We start from the raw sequence: 19,878 nt of genomic DNA on the forward strand, positions 1-19,878 counted from the left end.
AAGCGCTGCATACACAGACCTTAAACCAACGGAGGAGAGGTATGCCGGGGGACCCAGACCGCGATGCCACCGATCTTCAGCGTCCAACAGCGCTCACCATGCTTCCAGGAAAGATGGCCACCGAGGAGCAGAGAGGAGGCCGGCCTGGGGGAGGAGCGCTGTCACAGGGCCAGTCAGCAGAGCAGAGAGGGCTGTGTGCAGCGGGGGAGGCGCCGGCTGTGTTACAGGGAAGGCGCGCTCCCCTAGCATGCAATTAACCCCTGGGACGCCGCAGCGCTACCGCTCAGCCACGGTCCGCTGTCCCAGGGGGGTAGTGGAAGCGCAGGTTAGGTACCTGGCTCCACGCTGTAGCCAGTCCCCAGGGAGCCCCCTTCCTGGGGACTCTGGACCATGTGTCAGCAGGGTCCCACCGTGGGACCCCGCTGCTTACCTGCTGCCCCCTTGGATCCGGCCATGGTCCCAAACATCTGGGGTCACCGCTAGCTGTGACCCCAGATGCTTACCAGCATCCCCGGATCAGTACCGGCGTTCTGGTACCGGCGGGGGTGTAGGGAAGACAGCAAGGACGTCAGTACTGACTGTCCATGCTGTACATCCAGATGAGCAGCCACAGCTGCTTTGAAGAAAACTTCAGGGGCTATCCTTAGCCCCCCTCTAACAGGTGCATCAGACTCCGGCCGGGCACCAAACGAAACTGAGATGCCTTGGCTCGGGGGCGGGGTATAGGAGGGGGACCCTTGTGCATCCTGGGAGGCTGAAAACTTAACTCTATGGTGTCCGATGCCTGACGTCATCACCTATACCCCAAGGTATCCTGTGGATACCCTATGGACCCTGATGTAGAAATCTTGGAGTGGATGGGCTGCAGCAGCAGAAAGCCACACTGGCTATTGTCAGCTAAGAAATATCTGAGACTACAGTGGACACTCGCTCACCAACACTGAGCAGTTAAACAAGGGAAAAGGTTACCTTGTCTGACTAATCTTTATTTCTACTACAACATGATAATGTCAGAAATTTTGCAACATTAAGCCATGGTCCATTCTGCTTTGTGTCAATTCAAGCTGATGGTGGGGTAATAGCGTGGGGAATATTGGCATAAATTAGGACCATTTAATACAAATTGAGCACTGCATAAAAGCCAAAGCATACCAGAATATCATTGCTGCCACAATCTACCCATCTTCTAATGGTTACTTCCAGCAGGATGATTAGCTATGTCACAAAGTCTGTCATCTCAAGCTGGTTCCCCAGAGCGACAATGAGTTATGGTATTCCAGTTACCAATCCAATAGAGCACGATTTGGATGTGTAGTGGGAGATATGCAGTATGATTGCCCAGCTGACAAATCTACAGTAACTGTATGATACTAGCATGTTACCATGGATCAGAATCTCTATGGATTGCTTCCAGCACTTAGTTTAATCCATGCCATGCCATGAATAATTCAGGCTGTTCTATGGGGAAGGGAAGGTCCTGCCCAGTTCTAGAAAGATGTACCTAATAAAGTGGTCTTTGAGTTCATATTGTTTAAAAAAAAAAAATACATATAAATAAAGTAAATAGATTTGCAAGACTACCCTTTATAGGGTAAGCTTATTTGTCCCTGTCCAGCAGTAAAATGTTCCTGGAAATTATTTCAATTATTGGCAACTATGGCCCTCATTCAGAGCCGTACGCTCTGAGCAAAGCGCACGCTCTGAATGAGGGCCGCCCTCCTAAAAAATGGAGCGTCCTCCTGGACGCTCGTATAGCTGTGGGTCACCACCCACAGCCTATACGAGCGTGCAGTTTGATGGCCGCGATGGTCTTGACCATCGCGACCATCGAAACTGCGAGCCGGAGCCTGCGGTTGAGGTTTTCAACCGCAAGCTCCGGAGTGATTTTGGCTCTATCAGAGCCAAAATCACTCCCACTGACATCACTATCAATCAACATCGACAGCACGCCCCCTTTGATCAGACACAACGAGCGAAGGACTTTCCTTCGCTCGTCGCGTCTGGCGCATGCGCACGACGGAGCTCCCTCCGTCGTGCGCATGCTCAGTCCAGAACATCGACCCACTTGCGAGCGGACAGCCGCTCGCGAGTGGGTCTGAATCAGGCCCTATGTAAGCAGTCATTTTAAAAGACACTCAACCTAAAATGCCAGAATAAAAAATACAAACATTCAGAAATATACATGTAGTGCCACATATATATATATATATATATATATATACACATATACACACACCCATCTCTCTCTCATATATATATATATATATATATACACACATACATACATACATACACACACACACACACATATATATATATATACACACATACATACATACATACATGCATACACATACATACACACACACACACACTCCAGCACTCACTATCCTTCCGCCATTAACCATATGCTAGAACATGCAAAATACAGATATCTTTCAGCGGCACTCCGGGACTAAAGGTGCATACACACACAACGATTTTTTGAACGATTATCGTTTAACGATAATCGTTTGAAAAAATCGTTCACTTTCTGAGTCAAACGATGAACGATTATTGTTCATGCGCGTTCACGTTTGTAGTTTGTAGTTCAGTCAGACTTGTCCACTCAACGATTTTCATTAAGTTAATATGCAAAAATCGTTTGTAGTTCATAAAAATCGTTCATTACATTTAAATGAACACAGTAAATGAACAACTTTAGTAAACTATTTTAGTTCATTTTTTCAAGGTAGAAAATAGTTTACTAAAATCGTTTATTAACTCAATCGTTGTGTGTGTATGCAGCTTTAGAATAAACGAACGTAACTGCTGTTTTGCCAATGTTTCAATAGTCTTTACTTTTGTCAGGTGTACAATCAAACCTATATACCTCTCACTAACTGATGTACAGCTGCTGTCACTGTAGTTGATCAGTGGTGACCACCAGGTGCCGGCTTTTGGAAGGCAGGTTCACCATAATTTATTTTAAGTATATAAACATATGCATACAGTGCTAGGTCTGAGTACATCGATATGCCACAGCACTTTTTTTACTGCTTCAATGGCAATGCTATCAAATTTCACTCACATTTCCCTCATGCCTACAACCCGTGGGCACAGAACCACTTGAATGCAACAAAAGCTAAAATAATCTTCAATTTTAACAAGTTTCTCAATGTTGTGACTTGTCAATAATATTAGTAGCCGCTTCTGTTGCTGAAACTAGCAGTTCAGTTTTACAGGCTTATTAATATAATCCCTAAATGTTCCAAGTACCGTATACATGTGAATAATATATCACTGGAACAAGAAGGATTCCAGGTGAAACTTTCTTTTCCACTCAGGAGGAATTATAGCATGCATAGTCTCATATTGCTAAAGGCTGTGATGATGCAGAGACCCATTGAAGTAGTAACAGAACCATTTGAGTCTGGCTGTTAACATGTAGCAACTTTACACTGCAAGATTTATACAGCAGCTATGTACTGATGTAGCAAGTACTGATTCATACTGTTGCTGCGGCTGTCATTAGGTCTATGGTTGCCCAGAATGGATGCTTGGCCCCCACATTAATACAGCATCAGGCTGCCTCAGAGCCTGCCTACTAGCTTCTGGCTGGTTACAGGAGGAAATGAGGGAGACAGAAGATAATTCCTCACGGCCATTTCTACACTTTCAAGATGGCTACTAAACAAAAAAAAAAATCTAAGTTATACCAGCAAGATGCTGGAGAACATATTTTACTGCCAACATGGATTAAGACATTTAAGATAATTCCTATATTAAGGACTGTATTTTCCTGTACCTTGATTCAGTATAGTGCATCTTGCATCTATTCCCATGCAATAGATGTATTTAATAAAAGCCAGCGTAATGATGGGAGAGGCATTTATCCATATGCAGAAGTTCTACCAGTAAATTTAATAGAGAACATTGTTTATACATCGTGTATACATGTTTTAATAACATGCACAGATCAACTTGGCTGTATGAACTGGGTTTCATATATTGAAGGGCGTTACACCAAGGTTGGCCAGCATGATTTCAACAACCTAATGTGTTATTCCTCCTTATAATGATAACCAGAACCTGTGCTGGTCAGTAGCAGACTGCTGTTTGGAAGAGGGCTACTAAACTAAACCATTGGAAAATACAGGTGCTCTTTCTAGCCACCCTTGTTCCATTAGTGACTACAGATATGGCAACGAAGTCATACATACCTTACTGTCTCTGTGTATTGGGAATGGGATCTCTTGAAATGTCATATTTATTCCAATAGACACTAAATTACATGTGTGCTGCCAGTAGGAATTAATGATTGGCCAAAACTAATTGCTGTATAGATTTCATTCTCCTGTTCAGCCAAATTCTAGATTAGCATTTTCTTCTCTACAGATTTGGAATTTGGATCTTCCCTCCTCACTGAGCCAACATGAAGAGTAGGGAACAACCTGAGGCTTTTATATCTTGTCTGCAACCACTTTCATAAGGGGGAGGACTGGCAGCATCGACCTTAATGAAATGACTTTTTTGTGACGTAGCATCTTAAATAAAATAAAGATGTCAGACCAACAAAATGCAAGTAAAAAAGAAATATAAATTTTTTAGTAAAAAGAAGTGAAATACAATAACCTTGTTGCATAAATGTACACACCCCTTTCTGTAGCTGTGTTCAGAGTCATCCAATCACATTTAAAATCATGTTTAAAAAGTTAATTGGCATACCCCTGCCACCAATGAAAGGGATTGTGATTAAGCTCTATTAAGGATCACTTTTCTTGGGTGCATCCCACTGAGATAGCCACGATCTAAGATTTCTAAACTACAGGGTCTCATTGTTGAAACGTACCAACTAGATGAGGGTATAAAAGCATTTTAAAGGGCATTACAAGTACCATGGAACACTCTGAAGACTATTATCAGTAAGTGGCAAAAATATGGACAGGGAAATTGGCAAAACCGGGACGTCTAGCTGAAGTCAATGATAGGTAAAAAGTTTATTGGAGGAGAGTCTACCAAGAGGCCTGCATCAACATTAAAGAAGCTACTGCAATTTCTGGCTGGTACTGGTCACTCCTGGCATGTGACAACTATCTATATATTGTGCACATGTATAGGCTATGGGATTGGGTAGCATGACAGAAGCCAAAAAAAAAGCATGCAAGCCAAGAATTGTGTAAATCACCCCAAACTATGTGGGAAAATGTGTTATGATATGAGGAGACCAAGTTGCACTTAATTCTAAAATATCTGTTTGGAGCAAAGACTGCAAACCTCATCAACCAATATGCTCCATAACTACTGTGATGCAGGGTGGTGGCAGGAGAGATGGCATAAGGAACACCTCCAAATATCAAGAAACTTGCTGGCCGCTTTCAGTGAGCTCAAAATTAAGAGGAATTTCACTCTTCAACATAAAAATGATCCAAAGTGCACATCCAAATCAGCCAAGAAATGGCTTCAGAAGAGTCATACAATGGCCCAGACAAAGCCCAGATTTCCATCCCAGTGAACAGGTGTGGAATGACCGCGAGGGCTGTGCACAGCAGATCCCCTAGCAATTTGATATACCTTGCACTTTTCGGGGAATATTGGGCTAGGATTGCAAAGTTCAGGTGAGTAAAGTTGGTAGAGATACTTAGGAGACTCATTCCTATAGTTAAAGCAAAAAGGTGCTTCCATATATGTATTAGTTAACGGGTGTGGTATATTAAGTTGACATTCAGAATGTTGACATGATTTGAATGTCGGCAGTTGGCATGTGGACAATGTGATTTCCTAAAAATTGTCCATTCAATTGAATTTTGTTGGTTTCAAAGTCACATTACAAGATGGAAAAAGGTCTGACGTGATTTATCCTGATTTCAGCTTTGCAACACAAAAATCTGCAGTTTCTGTAATGGTGCGTAAAGACGGTACGATTAAAATGCACGATATGGATCATATGGTTATAGTTCAGATCATGCACTATAACCATATACTCAGTCTGCACACTAATCCACCCTCTTAGCTCACAGTAAAGAAGAGAAAAAACAAAAAAAGCAGACAATGAGTAGTGATGTGATAAACGTACAAAAGGTGTTTTTTGCCTTTTGTCGTGTTTGTAGTAAAATACCACAGTATGGGCCGTATTCAATTATGTGCGAAAAGCCGTTTTCGTCGACAAAGTTTTGCAAGTGTCATCTCGCCATGCAAAAATTTTCCGCCGTATTCAATTCCGGAGACTTTTCGCCGGTGCGGAAACTCAATGCAATGGAACCTGCGAAAAAGTTTCGCCTATGAATAGGTGTCGAAAAAAAGTGCAGAATTGGGGTTTTGGGGTGCAAACCTCGGAACCCCCCCCCCCTACACCCTTGGGACAGTCCCCCAAAAGGTAAACTGCTTCAAAAAAAAAGTTTCAAAAATCCTTTAGATCACCCCGAACAAGTACTTTCTTTTTGGGGGTGAAAAAGTCCAAAGTTGGGAAGACAAATTTAAAAACTAGGAAAATAGACTCCAGGGGGGTCCCCAAGTATACCACAGGTGTTTTTAACTTTGCAGGTGTTTGCGGAAGGTGGATTTTTTGCATTTTTTTAAAACTTCACTTTAGCAACTTTTAAATATGCTTGTACCGATTTTCGTGTACCCCAAATTTGCTGGGACGAATTATTTTCTGCAAAAAAAAAAAACTGCTAAATGCTATTCTTCACCACTTCTGCAAAGTCGCTAATTAGCAGGTATTGAGAGCATTTAAGTACCCCAAATACCTTCAGCATTCGGGGGTATCTATAGTGATCCCCAATGTCAGTGCATTTTTTGGGGGGTGTCAGGTTGATTTCCCCAAATCTGACAGTACTTATTGCATGTTACAGTTTCGCCGGGTCCCATTTTTGCTGATTTCTAATTGAATACGAGGATAAGCAGGCACACGCGCAAAACACTTTCGCATTGAAAACCAGCGACGTTGTCGAAAAGTCCGGCATGCGAAAATATATATATTATATTTTACTTTTGATTAAACTGTGGTCTACATCATAGGGGCATATTCAATTCCAATGCGAAAATTTCCATACTAACTAATATATATATACATATATATATATATATATATATAAAAAAGATAATTTCAGAGGTAGTTTGCATATCAATGGCCAATGATACGGGCCTGCCCACCTGCATCAAGGTCACCTCATTGAGCGGGTCCCTAACACTCTGCGGTTCACAACTGGGAAGCAAGGCACCCCAAAAGACAGTCCAGCCAAAGACCTCCATGTTTGTTTACTATTTATGTATTTTTTCACACATATTCTACTTTTATTATTATCTTAACACTCAGTTACTTTTACACACTTGATACTTTAACACTTCCCTTCTTTTCGTGTGATGCCCTGGGGAGTTCTTTGGCTGGACTGTCTTTTGGGGTGCCTTGCGTCCCAGATGTGAACCCCAGAGTGTTAGGGACCTGCTCAATGAGGGGACCTTGACGCTGGTGGGCAGGCCCGTATCATTGGCCATTGATATGCAAACTACCTCTGAAATTATCTTTAATAAATTTAAATGTAAACAGCAATGATCGCATAGTGCATCTGCAACGGTTTTTGTAATATATATATATTACAAAAACAGTTGCAGATGCACTACGCGATCATTACTGTTTACATTTAAATTTATTAAATAGAATTTCAGAGGTAGTTTGCATATCATATATATATATATATATATATATATATATATATATATATATATATATATATATATGACATGATAGTTTGCATATCATGTCATATATATATATATACACTGTATATTAACACATACATACACACACATATATATGCACAATAAGCTACAAATGATAATAAGCACACCATGGAAGATGGGAAATTATGTAGATAATTTATATAATGCCAATATATTTCTGCAAAAGCCCAAATTTGTGACGTCTACCTTGCTGTTAAATGAGATAAAGATCAAAGTAGTAATACTGTCGTCATTAAGTAAAGCATGAAGGAATACAAATGTTTATATTGGAATATACATGCTTTCAGAGGGACACCATTGCATTAGTTGTTGCCTAGACGTATACATAACACAAACTGAAAAACAATGCAGCATTGATTTTTAATGATAAATATAAGAAAAAAAAAATTGTAGATGTAATGATGCATCCAATATTTTTCTCTTAATATTGTCTCAACCAAGAATCTAGGGTTCTAGACATTAAGTGGAGCCCCATGTGCTCTATGTACCCATCCTGGAGACTACTATACTATAGTGCGATCAGTTATGGAGTAAAAGTAATGTACAGAAAGTGGTGGCAACCATTTTGTGGACTGAACCACTATTCAACATATCACTAGAAACTGAGGCATGACACTCAGCCTTATAATTCACTAGAACATACTGCCTCATGCCTCAGTGATGTCACTGGTTCCTATTGAATTACCTTGCATTCTTATGAACATTAATACAGACCACAAAATTGCTGCCTTCATGATGAGTAACCAACAGGTATGGGTTGATTGCCCTGGAACATGAGTCCTATTCTTTGTGGGCCCTCTCTGTCTCCCTGTATCCTAATCTATCCTCATTTAATAAACCTCATTAAACACCACCATTCCACTCTAGTGCTCTTCTGGTCTCTCCAGTCATGGCTATCGGTACTGATTTTCCTTTTTATATCCTATAGGTCTGTTACAATAGTTTCAATCTGATCACTTTATGTAAAAAAAATAAAAAAAAAATGTGCAGCAGAGATTTCTGGTAAATAATGTAGCTCCCATGGATAAAATGGAGTTCCCAGTAAACTTTGGTACTTTTCTCCTAAACTTTAACTAATTAAATTTCAGAGGGTGAGAGATAGAATATTGACATACGATTTGAGATGTATGAAGGCAGGTTTGAACTGGGCCGCCGGGGATTCGGTGAAATCCCCGGTGGCCCACACTGATTTGTAGCCATGCCCCCTATCGTGGAAGGGCATGGCCTACGGAACAGTTTCTAATTGTGAAGCTACTTGCTGGGCAGTCATCAAGGCTGTGACTGACCCAGCCGGCAGCTACATGCTGGGGACTGGAGCACAGTGCAGTCACTCAGACTCAGCACTGCAGTGCACTACTGGGTAATAAATCCCAGTAGTCTCTGCAGTGGGGTAAGAGGAGCATGTGCTGAGCTCTGATTGGAGTAGCCCATCACATGCTCCTCTGACCTGGAGTTTAGCAGCAGCGCAGCCTCATGGGTGTGACTCTCTGCCGGCTGCCTGAGGATGCTACTGGTGAGTACACTGTGTGGGTGCTACAGGTGGCATAATGTGTGGGTACTACAGTGTGGCATAATGTGAGAGGCATAGTGTGGTATAATGTAGATGCACTACACTGTGGCATAATATGGGAGGCACTACAGTGTGGCATAATGTTAGTACATGTGTAGTGCTCTCATTTACCCACAACTGACCAGCATTGCAAAGGTTACTAGGTGGCTTACCGCTACCTCTCTGACTCCTTTTGTGCTTACCACAGCCTCCCTGACCTCTCCATACGCACCACGACTATCTGCACTATATCTGACCTCTCCATACTCACCACTACCTCTCTGCACTATCCCTGACCTCTCCATATTCACCAATACCTATCTGCACTATCCCTGACCTCTCCATATTCACCACTACCTATCTGCACTACATCTGACCTCTCCATACTCACCACTACCTCTCTGCACTAGCCTATCTTTGAGTTTTCATTCTAAGATGCCATGAGTGCCACACCTTTGCACTGTACATACTTTTTGTGAAGGCACCGGTAGCTGTTAAACATTGTTATTGGGAGTTCCAGACCAAGGACAGATTTCTATATATAGATAAATACACCCCTCCAGTGACTGGCCACACCCCTTTGTGGGCCTCTATTGCATTCCCCTGTGGGCCCTTCATGATCCAGTCCGCCACTGTAGGAAGGGGTACATTTGTTTAGGGATTTTTGTTAGGTGAGAGTGAATAAATTGAACGGCGAGCCCCTATAGGGATTTGCAAAGTGGTCCGGCAAATGCAGAGAACTGAGAAATATCATAGAGGTAGAGACACTAATGGAGCAATTTGATGGGCAGAAAGTGAACTGAAAATGTCATGAGGGCCAATGGAGTGAAGGGTGTGCAGGAGAAGAGGGTGAACAACAGTATTGAAAGTAGTAGAGAGATCTAGTAGGACTATGGAGAAGTGACCCTTGGGTGTTGATTTAGTAACAGGTGGTTTGTCAAAGCCACCAATCATCAACGGCTTTCATTGATGGTTTTAAAATGGCAATAGGAAGCAATACTAAACAAGCCTGGAGTAACATTGATTCAGTTTTTAAACTATTGGTTAAAGCCTCAAATGATCAACAGCTTTGACAAACCGCCTGTTAGTAAATATACACCCTGGCTTTGCTGTAAGAAGCTTATTTTATCATTTTTGTGAGTATAGTCTCGGTGGAATGTTGAGGGAAGAATCCCAATTGCAGGGAGAGAAGAAAAAAAAAAAAGAGAAAAAAAAAGAAAATGTGAGCTAGACTATTGTAGACAAGTCTCTAAATTGGTTTTAAAGCAAAGAGGGAGAGAAAGGATTGAAGCATTTAAGTTGGACTGAAGTGTTAATAGATGGGGGAGGGAAATGCAAGATAGGAGCAGATGCAGCAGTCAAGGTAGGAGATGATATTGGATAAGAGTTCTGGTAACAACTTGACTAAGAAAAAGGGCATATCCAGTCAATGTTTCTAAGGTAGAGGTTGCCAGGACTGGATGTGAGGAATAAAGTATAGGGTGGATTCAATTGTAATAAAAGCAGCAGGTTTAGGAAATTGTGGTGTCACTGACTGAGGGATATTTGGGTGAATGTGGTGACTCAGGAAGATGGGAATATCGAAAGCTCTCTTTTAGACATATTGGGCTTTAGGTATACAGATAAAGCAGAGGAGAGAGACAGTTGGTTGCACAAAATAGTACAGAAGGGGAGGAGGATAGGCACATTTCTGTGTCATCAGCATGGAGGTGGTACTGAAGGCCGAATTAGTGAATTAGCTCCCCGAGAGAAGAAATGTACCGTGAGAAAAGCAGAAGACTGAATATAACCTACTGAGACTCCAACAGATAAATGGGAGTGGAGAGGAAGATGTGCCAGAGATAGACACTCTAAAAGAGTGATTCCATAGTAGAAAGTGAATCAAAAAACCTGTATCACAAAAGCCAATGGAATGAATGGTATGCAGGAGGCTAGGGTGATCCACAGTGTTGATAGCAGCAGAATGGTCCTGGAGGATGATTGTGGAGATGTGATCCCTAGACTTTCTGCAAGTGGATCAGTAATCCCTTTGGTAAGGGCACTCTCAGTGGAATGTTGAGGGTGGAAACCCATTTTGCCTTTATTGACTACCTTAATAACTCTACACATCAATATAAGTTATTAAAATCAGAAACACAACCTGGAGGAATGCCTCAGGAAGAGTACTCTCTCCCATCTTAGATGAGCATCCCAGTCATTGTGCAATAAACCACAGCATAACTGAAGAAATTGGAAAAAATGGAAAAAACTGTTCCTATTCAGAAGACCAAAGTCCTCTTTTAAAGGCAGTGGATTCAGGCCATTACCTACAGTCAGGTGCATATATATTGGGACATTGACAGAATTTTCATATTTTGGCCTCTATTCTCCACCACAATGGCTTTGAAATTAAACAAACAAGACGTGCTTTAATTGCAGACTTTCAAATTTAATTTGAGGGTAACTACATCCAAATCAGGTGAACGGTGTAGGAATTACAACGGTTTCTATATGTGCCTCCCACTTTTTAAAGGGCCAAAAGTAATGGGACAAACTAAACAATCCTAAATATAACTTTCACTTTTTAATACTTTGTTGCAAATCCTTTGCAGGCAATTACAGCCTGAAGTCTGGAACGCATATTCATCCCTGGTGATGCTCTGCCAGGCCTCTACTGCAAATGTCTTCAGTTCCTGCTTGTTCTTGGGGCATTTTCCCTTCAGTTTTGTCTTCATCAAGTGAAATGCATGCTCAATCGGATTCAGGTCAGGGGATTGACTTGGCCATTGCATAACATTCCACTTTTTAGCCTTAAAAAACGCTTTGGTTGCTTTTGCAGTATGCTTCGGGTCATTGTCCATCTGCTCTGTGAAGCGCCGTCCAATGAGTTCTGAAGCATTTGACTGAATATGAGCATATAATATTGCCCAAAACACTTCAGAATTCATTCTGCTGCTTTTTTCAGCAGTCACATCATCAATAAATACAAGGGAACCAGTTCCATTGGCAGCCATACATGCCCACGCCATTACACTACCACCACCATGCTTCACTGATGAGGTGGTATGTTTTGGATCATGAGCAGTTCCTTTCGTTCTCCATACTCTTCTCTTCCCATCACTCTGGTACAAGTTGATCTTTGTCTCATCTGTCCATAGGATGTTGTTCCAGAACTGTAATGGCTTTTTTAGATGTTGTTTGGAAAACTCTAATCTGGTCTTCCTGTTTTTGTGGCTCGCCAATGGTTTACATCTTGTGGTGAACCCTCTATATTCACTCTTGTGAAGTCTTCTCTTGATTGTTGACTTTGACACATATAAACCTACCTCCTGGAGAGTGTTCTTGATTTGGCCAACTGTTGTGAAGGGGTTTTTCTTCACCAGGGAAATAATTCTTCTGTCATCCACCACAGTTGCTTTCCATGGTCTTCCGGGTCTTTTGGTGTTGCTGAGCTCTCCGATGTGTTCTTTCTTTTTAAGAATGTTCCAAACAGTTGATTTGGCCACACCTAATGTTTTTGCTATCTTTATGATGGGTTTATTTTGATTCTTCAGCCTAATGATGACTTGCTTCACTGATAGTGACAGTTCTTTGGATCCCATATTGCGAGTCGACAGCAACTGATTCCGAATGCAAATGTCACACCTAGAATCAACTCCAGACCTTTTACCTGCTTAATTGATAATGAAATAACGAGGGAATAGCCCACACCTGTCCATGAAATAGCTTTTGAGTTGATAGTCCCATTACTTTTGGCCCCTTAAAAAGTGGGAGGCACATATAGAAACCGTTGTAATTCCTACACCGTTCACCTGATTTGGATGTAACTACCCTCAAATTAAATCTGAAAGTCTGCAGTTAAAGCACATCTTGTTTGTTTCATTTCAAACCCATTGTGGTGGTGAATAGAGGCCAAAATATGAAAATTCTGTCAATGTCCAAATATTTATGCACCTGACTGTATGTAGAGTTATGTAGCAGACTGAATTACAGAATAGAAATCAGTATAGCTTCCAAAACCACTTCAGTTTCAGAAATCACTGCAGAACAGAGGGGGTGATTCAGCTCTGGACAGATATGCTATCACAGCTGCTAACATGCTAGCAGCTGCGATAACTGTAATATGGTAATAAAGTAGGAGGCGCCACGCCACCTGCATGCATTACTGATCCGAGCTGCATCCAAGGACGCAGCATCGGATCATCTGCAATCCATGGGGTCACGCAAGCAACCTGCCGCAGATGAGTAAAAGAGGCCAGGAAATCTCTGTCAGCCGATGGAGATCCTGGCCTCTCCACTCCCAAACCATGGCGACACGCTTCCATTTTGGGAAACTGAGGACGACAACGCCTGCTACCTGTCCAGAAATGACAGCAGACTGTCAGTGATTGATCCCTGATGCGCAGTACAGGTCAGGCACATGCGCAGATTCCCGATAATCAGGAATCTGCGTGATCCCTCGCTGAAATCACTCTGCAGACCAACACTGAAAACCATGTCTAAAAGAGCTGCCATCAGGGTAGGGGTTGGAGAAGGAGGCACGCCCACAGTGGCTGCGATCAATCACCCCTGCTGATTGTGTACTCCATATGCCTAAGCTTTGCCGGGATCAAAGATTGTGGATTGATTATGCTGTATGCCACAGTATCGAGTGAAATGTATGGAGTGGAATGTATCGAGCGCCGATCTGCTCTTCAGCCTTCCAGACTGTGATAGTGTGTGTGTGTGTGTAATAAGCCAGCCCCTCAGCCCCAGAACCTGTGTAATTTAAGAGTGGCCCTGTTTTATGGGATTGTGTGACTGTGTGTGTCGCTGACGGAGTTCAAAACTTAGGCAAAAACCATAATCCTGATCAAACTACACCACCATGCCAAATTTGGTGGAGCCAGGTACAAAACTCTAGGCGTGCATAAAGGAAAATCTGACAGACACAAACACTTTCTTGCTTATTATATAGATAAAGTATCTTGGGGAAAAGAGCTGACAATCAAAGGGCATTTTAGTAGCCTCTGTTGTGTTCAATAGCACCGACTGGTAGTAATCACATAATTACAGAAATAGTCACCACCCAAGAGTGTTGTTCGTGAATAAACCAGGCTTTGCAAAGTCATCTGCCCAGGATTCTGGTAGAGAAGCATTATTTTCTCCTGTGTGTTATTTTTTTATTTATTTTTTATTTGCAGCTACAGAGAATGTCATATAATGAGATTCCAGTGGGTATTCTAATAACGGGTTTTATTACATGAATAGCATCTCATTCTTTAGGTGTCAGGTTAGAGGCACCAGAGAGCGTCTGTCTGTTCTCAAGACAGTACAAGTTTAAGTTCAGGGGTTTCTTGGTTTTCATGTGCAAACAAATAAGCAGTTTCTTGTTAACTTTTTAAATGCCAAAGAGCACTACAGAAAAACTAACTAGATTGATGGTCATCATCAAAGTTTATGTACAAGGTGCCACAAGTTGTGTAGTGCCAAACATGCAATATAACAATCAAACAGAATAAAACAGAAGATATGAACATACAAGTCATAACACTTGTGCTATAAGATGTGCGAGATTAAATCATACAATTCGGAGAGTGGGCAGATGGGGATGAATGTGGAAGGAATGGTGTAGCAAAAGCTGAGCGTTGAAATTACATTAGTATTTAGGATGGGTTCCAGGGCGACAACCCATATTGGAGACCAGCTAGCATGAGGATGCAGCAATCTAGGCACAGGATAGGGTGAGTGACTCGATGTGGGGGAAAGAGGATGCAAAGTTTTAGGACTTTGGGGGAAGGGGGGGTGTATATGTCAGTGTGAGGGAGAAGTATTAGAAGATCAGAGAGTGGGAAGACTGAGATAGAAAAGGAGAGGACTTTACAGAGATGAAAGAAATCAAGGCCAAGGAAGTGTTCATTGCGGTGGGTGAAAGAAGATGACCACTGTGATAGACCACAGGATGCAGTGGTGGGGAGGAGTTTAGAGGCGTCAGAGGAAAGAGAACATCTCCGTGCTGTGAGGCAGAGACAGAGGCATGATAAATGACAGCAGGAGGAGAGGAGAGAAAATTCAAAGAAGTGCACCTCTAAGGAGGATGTCCAACATGTTAAAGACTTCAGCTATATCTGATGAATAAAGCAGAAATTGGCTATGCAGACCTCAATGGCAGAAAATGTACAGAGCTGTAATAAACAAAAATGAAAGCATTTGCTAGTTTTTAGTATTCCCACCTCTCCCCCAAGCCAAGCCCAGGAGACCCTAATTCATAAGAAAGTCACCTATGCCAGCACTTATATTCTCATGATGCTCCAAGGCCCATACTCTGAGACTTCAATGTAAATGTCTGTGGATGGAGGTTGTCCACCAATCTATGTTGCTAACCAGAACTTTACATTAAAAAAACAGATTGTCTTGGAGCACCACATGGAACTGCAGCCACTACAGTATCAAGGATCTCTATTACATGGTGGAGTTAACTCCAAACTGTTTGTTAGGGGCAGAGGAGAATTACTGCAGAAAATAAAATGCCTTTAGCTCTTTAATAAAACTGTTTCACTTTCCACCTTAGTTGTTTCTCTATTTAGTCTATAAGTAGCTAATTTTCCTTAACAGATGTGCGCTGGCAGGGAGCAATTGCCCCCAGGGACTGTCTTCTACTGTACAGTGATGAGTTGGCCCAGCTGGTGTTGGAATTATGAAAGTTTTAAGATGATAAATCTCCAGAGTTTACTATTCCAGACACCTTAGTTATAATTTTTCTATCCTATGAAACTGGAGTAGTCGTTCATTCAATAATAAAAAGGCATTATGGCGAAAAAAAAAACCTAGTTTTTGCCACACTAGTAGATAGTTAAAATACTATTACTCTAATATTTAGGTTTTATTGCAAGTTCTAAAAACAAACAATGAACAAAGTAACGTTTACATTTATTGCAAAAAATAAAAAAATGAAACTAAAGGGGCCCATACATCTGAGGCATTTCCTCCGATCCGTTGTTTCAGATGCCAATCCGTCAGGGAGTCGGGAAAATTCTTCATGTAAAAAATCCTCGATTTGCTGATTCCGACGATATTTGGGTCGGGATCGGGGAATCAAAATCCTGCAACATGTTGAATAATCCCATTTCCCTGACCTGGCCGTCGGCAGAACGGGGAATTGCCCCAATCCGTCATAGATGCAAGGGGGCCATTAGCTCATTTTATATTTCAAAGCCTACATTAATTATTACATGCAAAACTATACAATAGGGATATTTACACATTACAGGAAGAAAACAAAGGAAGTAGACACTGCACAAATCCGCTCATGTGGACGTGAGATCATAATGTATTATTTACTTTTTCCTGTGTTTGTCTCCATTTACTGAAATATCTTTTAATATTTGTTGGGATCTTTGCTGTCAGAATTTATTTAATTAAATTTCTTTTTCGGAAAACTATAGATTACGATTTTATATGACATTTTGTAAAAATAAACTGACACACAAGTAGAGAGAAACAAAACACTGTTTATACATGGGAATAACGCTTTGTATATTATGAACACGTGGTATTTTGGGGCAACATCACAGTACATCATTATTTTAGGACTGACATCTGCTATTTGCAGATTCTACCAAGCTTGCATGTTCATAAAAAAATAGCATGAATCACCACAAAGTTGAAAAAGCATGAAGACACAGGGATGGGTCACTTCAGGACTAAAATAAAGAGACTTACGGGTCGGATGGCTGCGATAGGAGCCCCTGCCAATATCCTGCTAACAGCTTGTGGAAACGATAAGTGATTTCTCTCTGCTCGGATCACCTCTTCCTCCAGGAAAGACACATGGTGGCCGGCCATTTTCACGAATGCCTATGTACAACGCAATAAGATCACAGGCATCATTCTAACTGCGCTGAACGCTGTTGTGTTTGCGATTACCCCATTGTGTTTGTGGGCCCAAATGTCAGATTTATAGATCTGGTGTACACAAAAAGTTTGATTAAACAGTAGAACTAAAAACAGCAACTGTCCAGGAAAATCACTGCATTGTATTCTAAAACCCAAAGAAAACCGCAGGAGTTTAAGAAGAAAATGGAGTAACAAATGCATGTTTGATAATCCTCCTACATACAGATATATAAGCAAATGTATTTTTACAAACAAAGTGGGACATGAGATCCCCAAGTCCATATAAACCTGCAAATAATTTATTTTAGATATAGCATGACATGTAACAATTATAGGATTCAATCTCTCTTTAACTACATTAAAGCAAGTGTAACAGTCACCATTGGTCTAAGTACACTGAATTATTTGGTACATGTGCCCTAAACATGTATACATTTTCTGCACAATTTATGGACGTACATTATTCTCACAGAGAACCTTATCTTGCTGCTTGTGGCTAGTTTCACACACTACGGTTTTGTCTGTCCAGAAAACAAAAACAGACTTTTTTCTGGGCGGATGGATGGATGATTTAATTTCACATGCAACGTTTTTTTTTTCGGATGAAACAAGCATTGACTACAAGGCCACTGCACATCTGAAATCTGTGCGTGTGAAAGCATGCATAAAGTTATGTGAGGCACTAAGTTCTGGAGATGGCACGTCATCTGTCCTAGTCAGTGGTTAGCATGGCTGTAACACGGCGACCATGCCTTGTTTGTGCAATGTGAAAACCCCAAAGTATTTGTCACAATTAAAACCACGGAAAAATAAAGAAATAATTTTTTTGCCGGACGGACGGACATATCCATCGTGTGTGAAATAGCCCTATCTATATTAATAGGTGCCAGTGGGAGCTGCCATTTTGATTACTCAGCCGAATTACATAAAATATTACAAATATAAATTCAGTAAACAAGGTGAGAAGAGTAAGCCTATAAAAAATTATTAGTACTGTCCACTTTCAGATAACTATATAACCATCATATGCAGCAGTTACTAAATGCCATTGCTGTATTCTATAATAAGTTATTGTGCACATTTCCACAGGTTACATAAAAAAACATCTTCCTATACAGAATGGGTTCATTTAGTTAAACTTGTAGTAGGATAGCAAGTAGAAACATTTGTCAGACGCCCATTGGCTGCAGCAGTCACATTTTTTCTCGCAGCCTTTGGAGGTGTGAGAAAAAAAAATGTGTGAAAAGTCCTTAGTTTAGGCGCCCAAACCAGGACATTAGACACCCAAAGCAGGATTTTAGACGAGGTTTGCTGCTTTACGCAGCTAAACCCTGTCCTTTACGGCGTGTAAAATACTAATGGGCGTCAAATCAGAGCAACAATTTAATTGCTCTGACAGACGCCCAGCGCTAACAACTGAATTCCCCCCCTAGGAAGTTTCATTAATTTACAAAGCTGTTAATGTGTATTTGAATGTAGTATAGTGTAGCAAAAAAATTTAAAATATTGGACTATTCGAGAAAAACTCAACATGTGGGGACTCTGAGCCAGATTTGGACAAAAAAATGTAACAAAGTCTTGTTATTTAAGTTGTACACTGAGCCATACAAGATAAAGGCAACTGGTAGTGTAACAAACCTCTAGCTTATCAACTCTGCAGTAGATCGTGTTCATTTCTGCCACTCTTAATTCAATTGCTGGCATTCCTTCTTCTAGAATAAGAGAGGTTTCATTTCTGATCTGCAGGTAGCAAAATACAATATACAAAACATTAATATCATGAATAATTGATCATCATGCTCCATCAACCTCAATAATAAACTCCCTAAAAGCACCAGCTAATACAAACAGTACAAGAAATGCCTCAGTTGTGGGAGACTGCAACTTTACCAACACAGATTACAAACAGCAGTAGTATATGTTGGGTCCCATGGAACACACTGTTCTTTATAGCAATCCAGCAGTAACATGGGCAATCTTAATATACCTCTTACTTTAAATTCATTTCCAATTTCAAAGTAATGGAGCGTACACACGGTCAGATTTGTCAGACTTGTCAGATTTGTCAGATGAACGACTGAACGATTAAACGATTTGAACGATTTGAACGATTTGGACGATTTGACCAAAGTTTTGAACGATTTGAACGATTGAACGATTTTTGACTGCATTAAAATGAATGGAATCGTCCAAGTCTGACTGCAAACACATCAGATGTCAGATATCGTTATCTGACAAACGGGAACGCGCATCGTTGATCGTCCATCGTTCAGGCATGTCAGATATGAACGATTTTCCTTCAGATATGAACGACTGAACGATTTTTAAATCGTTATCGTCCATATCTGAAGAAAAAATCTGATCGTGTGTATGCACCATAACCTGTAATTCATAAACATCTTTAAAAAAATCTGTCCTGCAGCTCTCAAACATCACATTGTAATCTTATATTCAATTCTACACTATACATATAATATCCCTCCACGTCACAGGGTGTATTTCTACAAATGTGGTTATAATAAGGAAGATATTTTCCGGGGTGAGATTTTGTTATTAGTGACGGCATTTCTGTAGAACAATGTTAGAATTTCAACCATCAACAGCAGGGCTCCTATATCAGTATGTGCAGTTAAGTTTAATGAGAAAGTGTCTGGGATTTTTTACATAAATCATTCTATAGCAATGAAAACAGATGATATTTTTATTTACAAGGGATAAATGTAGAATTAGAGTTTATGGTTAGTCCAAGGAGG

The 19,878-nt window shown here is 40.9% G+C and overlaps 1 protein-coding gene across 3 annotated transcripts in view; it reads right to left on the reverse strand.

Moving 5' to 3' along the window:
- Window positions 1-19,878, reverse strand: part of BCAS4 (breast carcinoma amplified sequence 4) — a 116,219-nt gene that overhangs the window by 73,351 nt on the left and 22,990 nt on the right. For all 3 annotated transcript variants that reach the window (XR_015878385.1, XM_088472205.1, XM_088472207.1), the window contains exons 3-4: window positions 18,764-18,865; window positions 16,952-17,086 (exon numbers count right to left, since the gene is read on the reverse strand). Coding sequence is in view for 2 of the 3 variants with exons in the window: in XM_088472205.1 (XP_088328331.1) it covers window positions 16,952-17,086; window positions 18,764-18,865 (237 nt within the window). In the remaining variant the exon portion in view is untranslated. The remainder of the gene's footprint in view (window positions 1-16,951; window positions 17,087-18,763; window positions 18,866-19,878) is intronic.

The sequence above is a fragment of the Taudactylus pleione genome, unplaced genomic scaffold (genome assembly GCF_031769625.1).
Source record: "Taudactylus pleione unplaced genomic scaffold, aTauple2 ptg000121l, whole genome shotgun sequence".
In the NCBI taxonomy this organism is placed as follows: domain Eukaryota; kingdom Metazoa; phylum Chordata; class Amphibia; order Anura; family Myobatrachidae; genus Taudactylus; species Taudactylus pleione.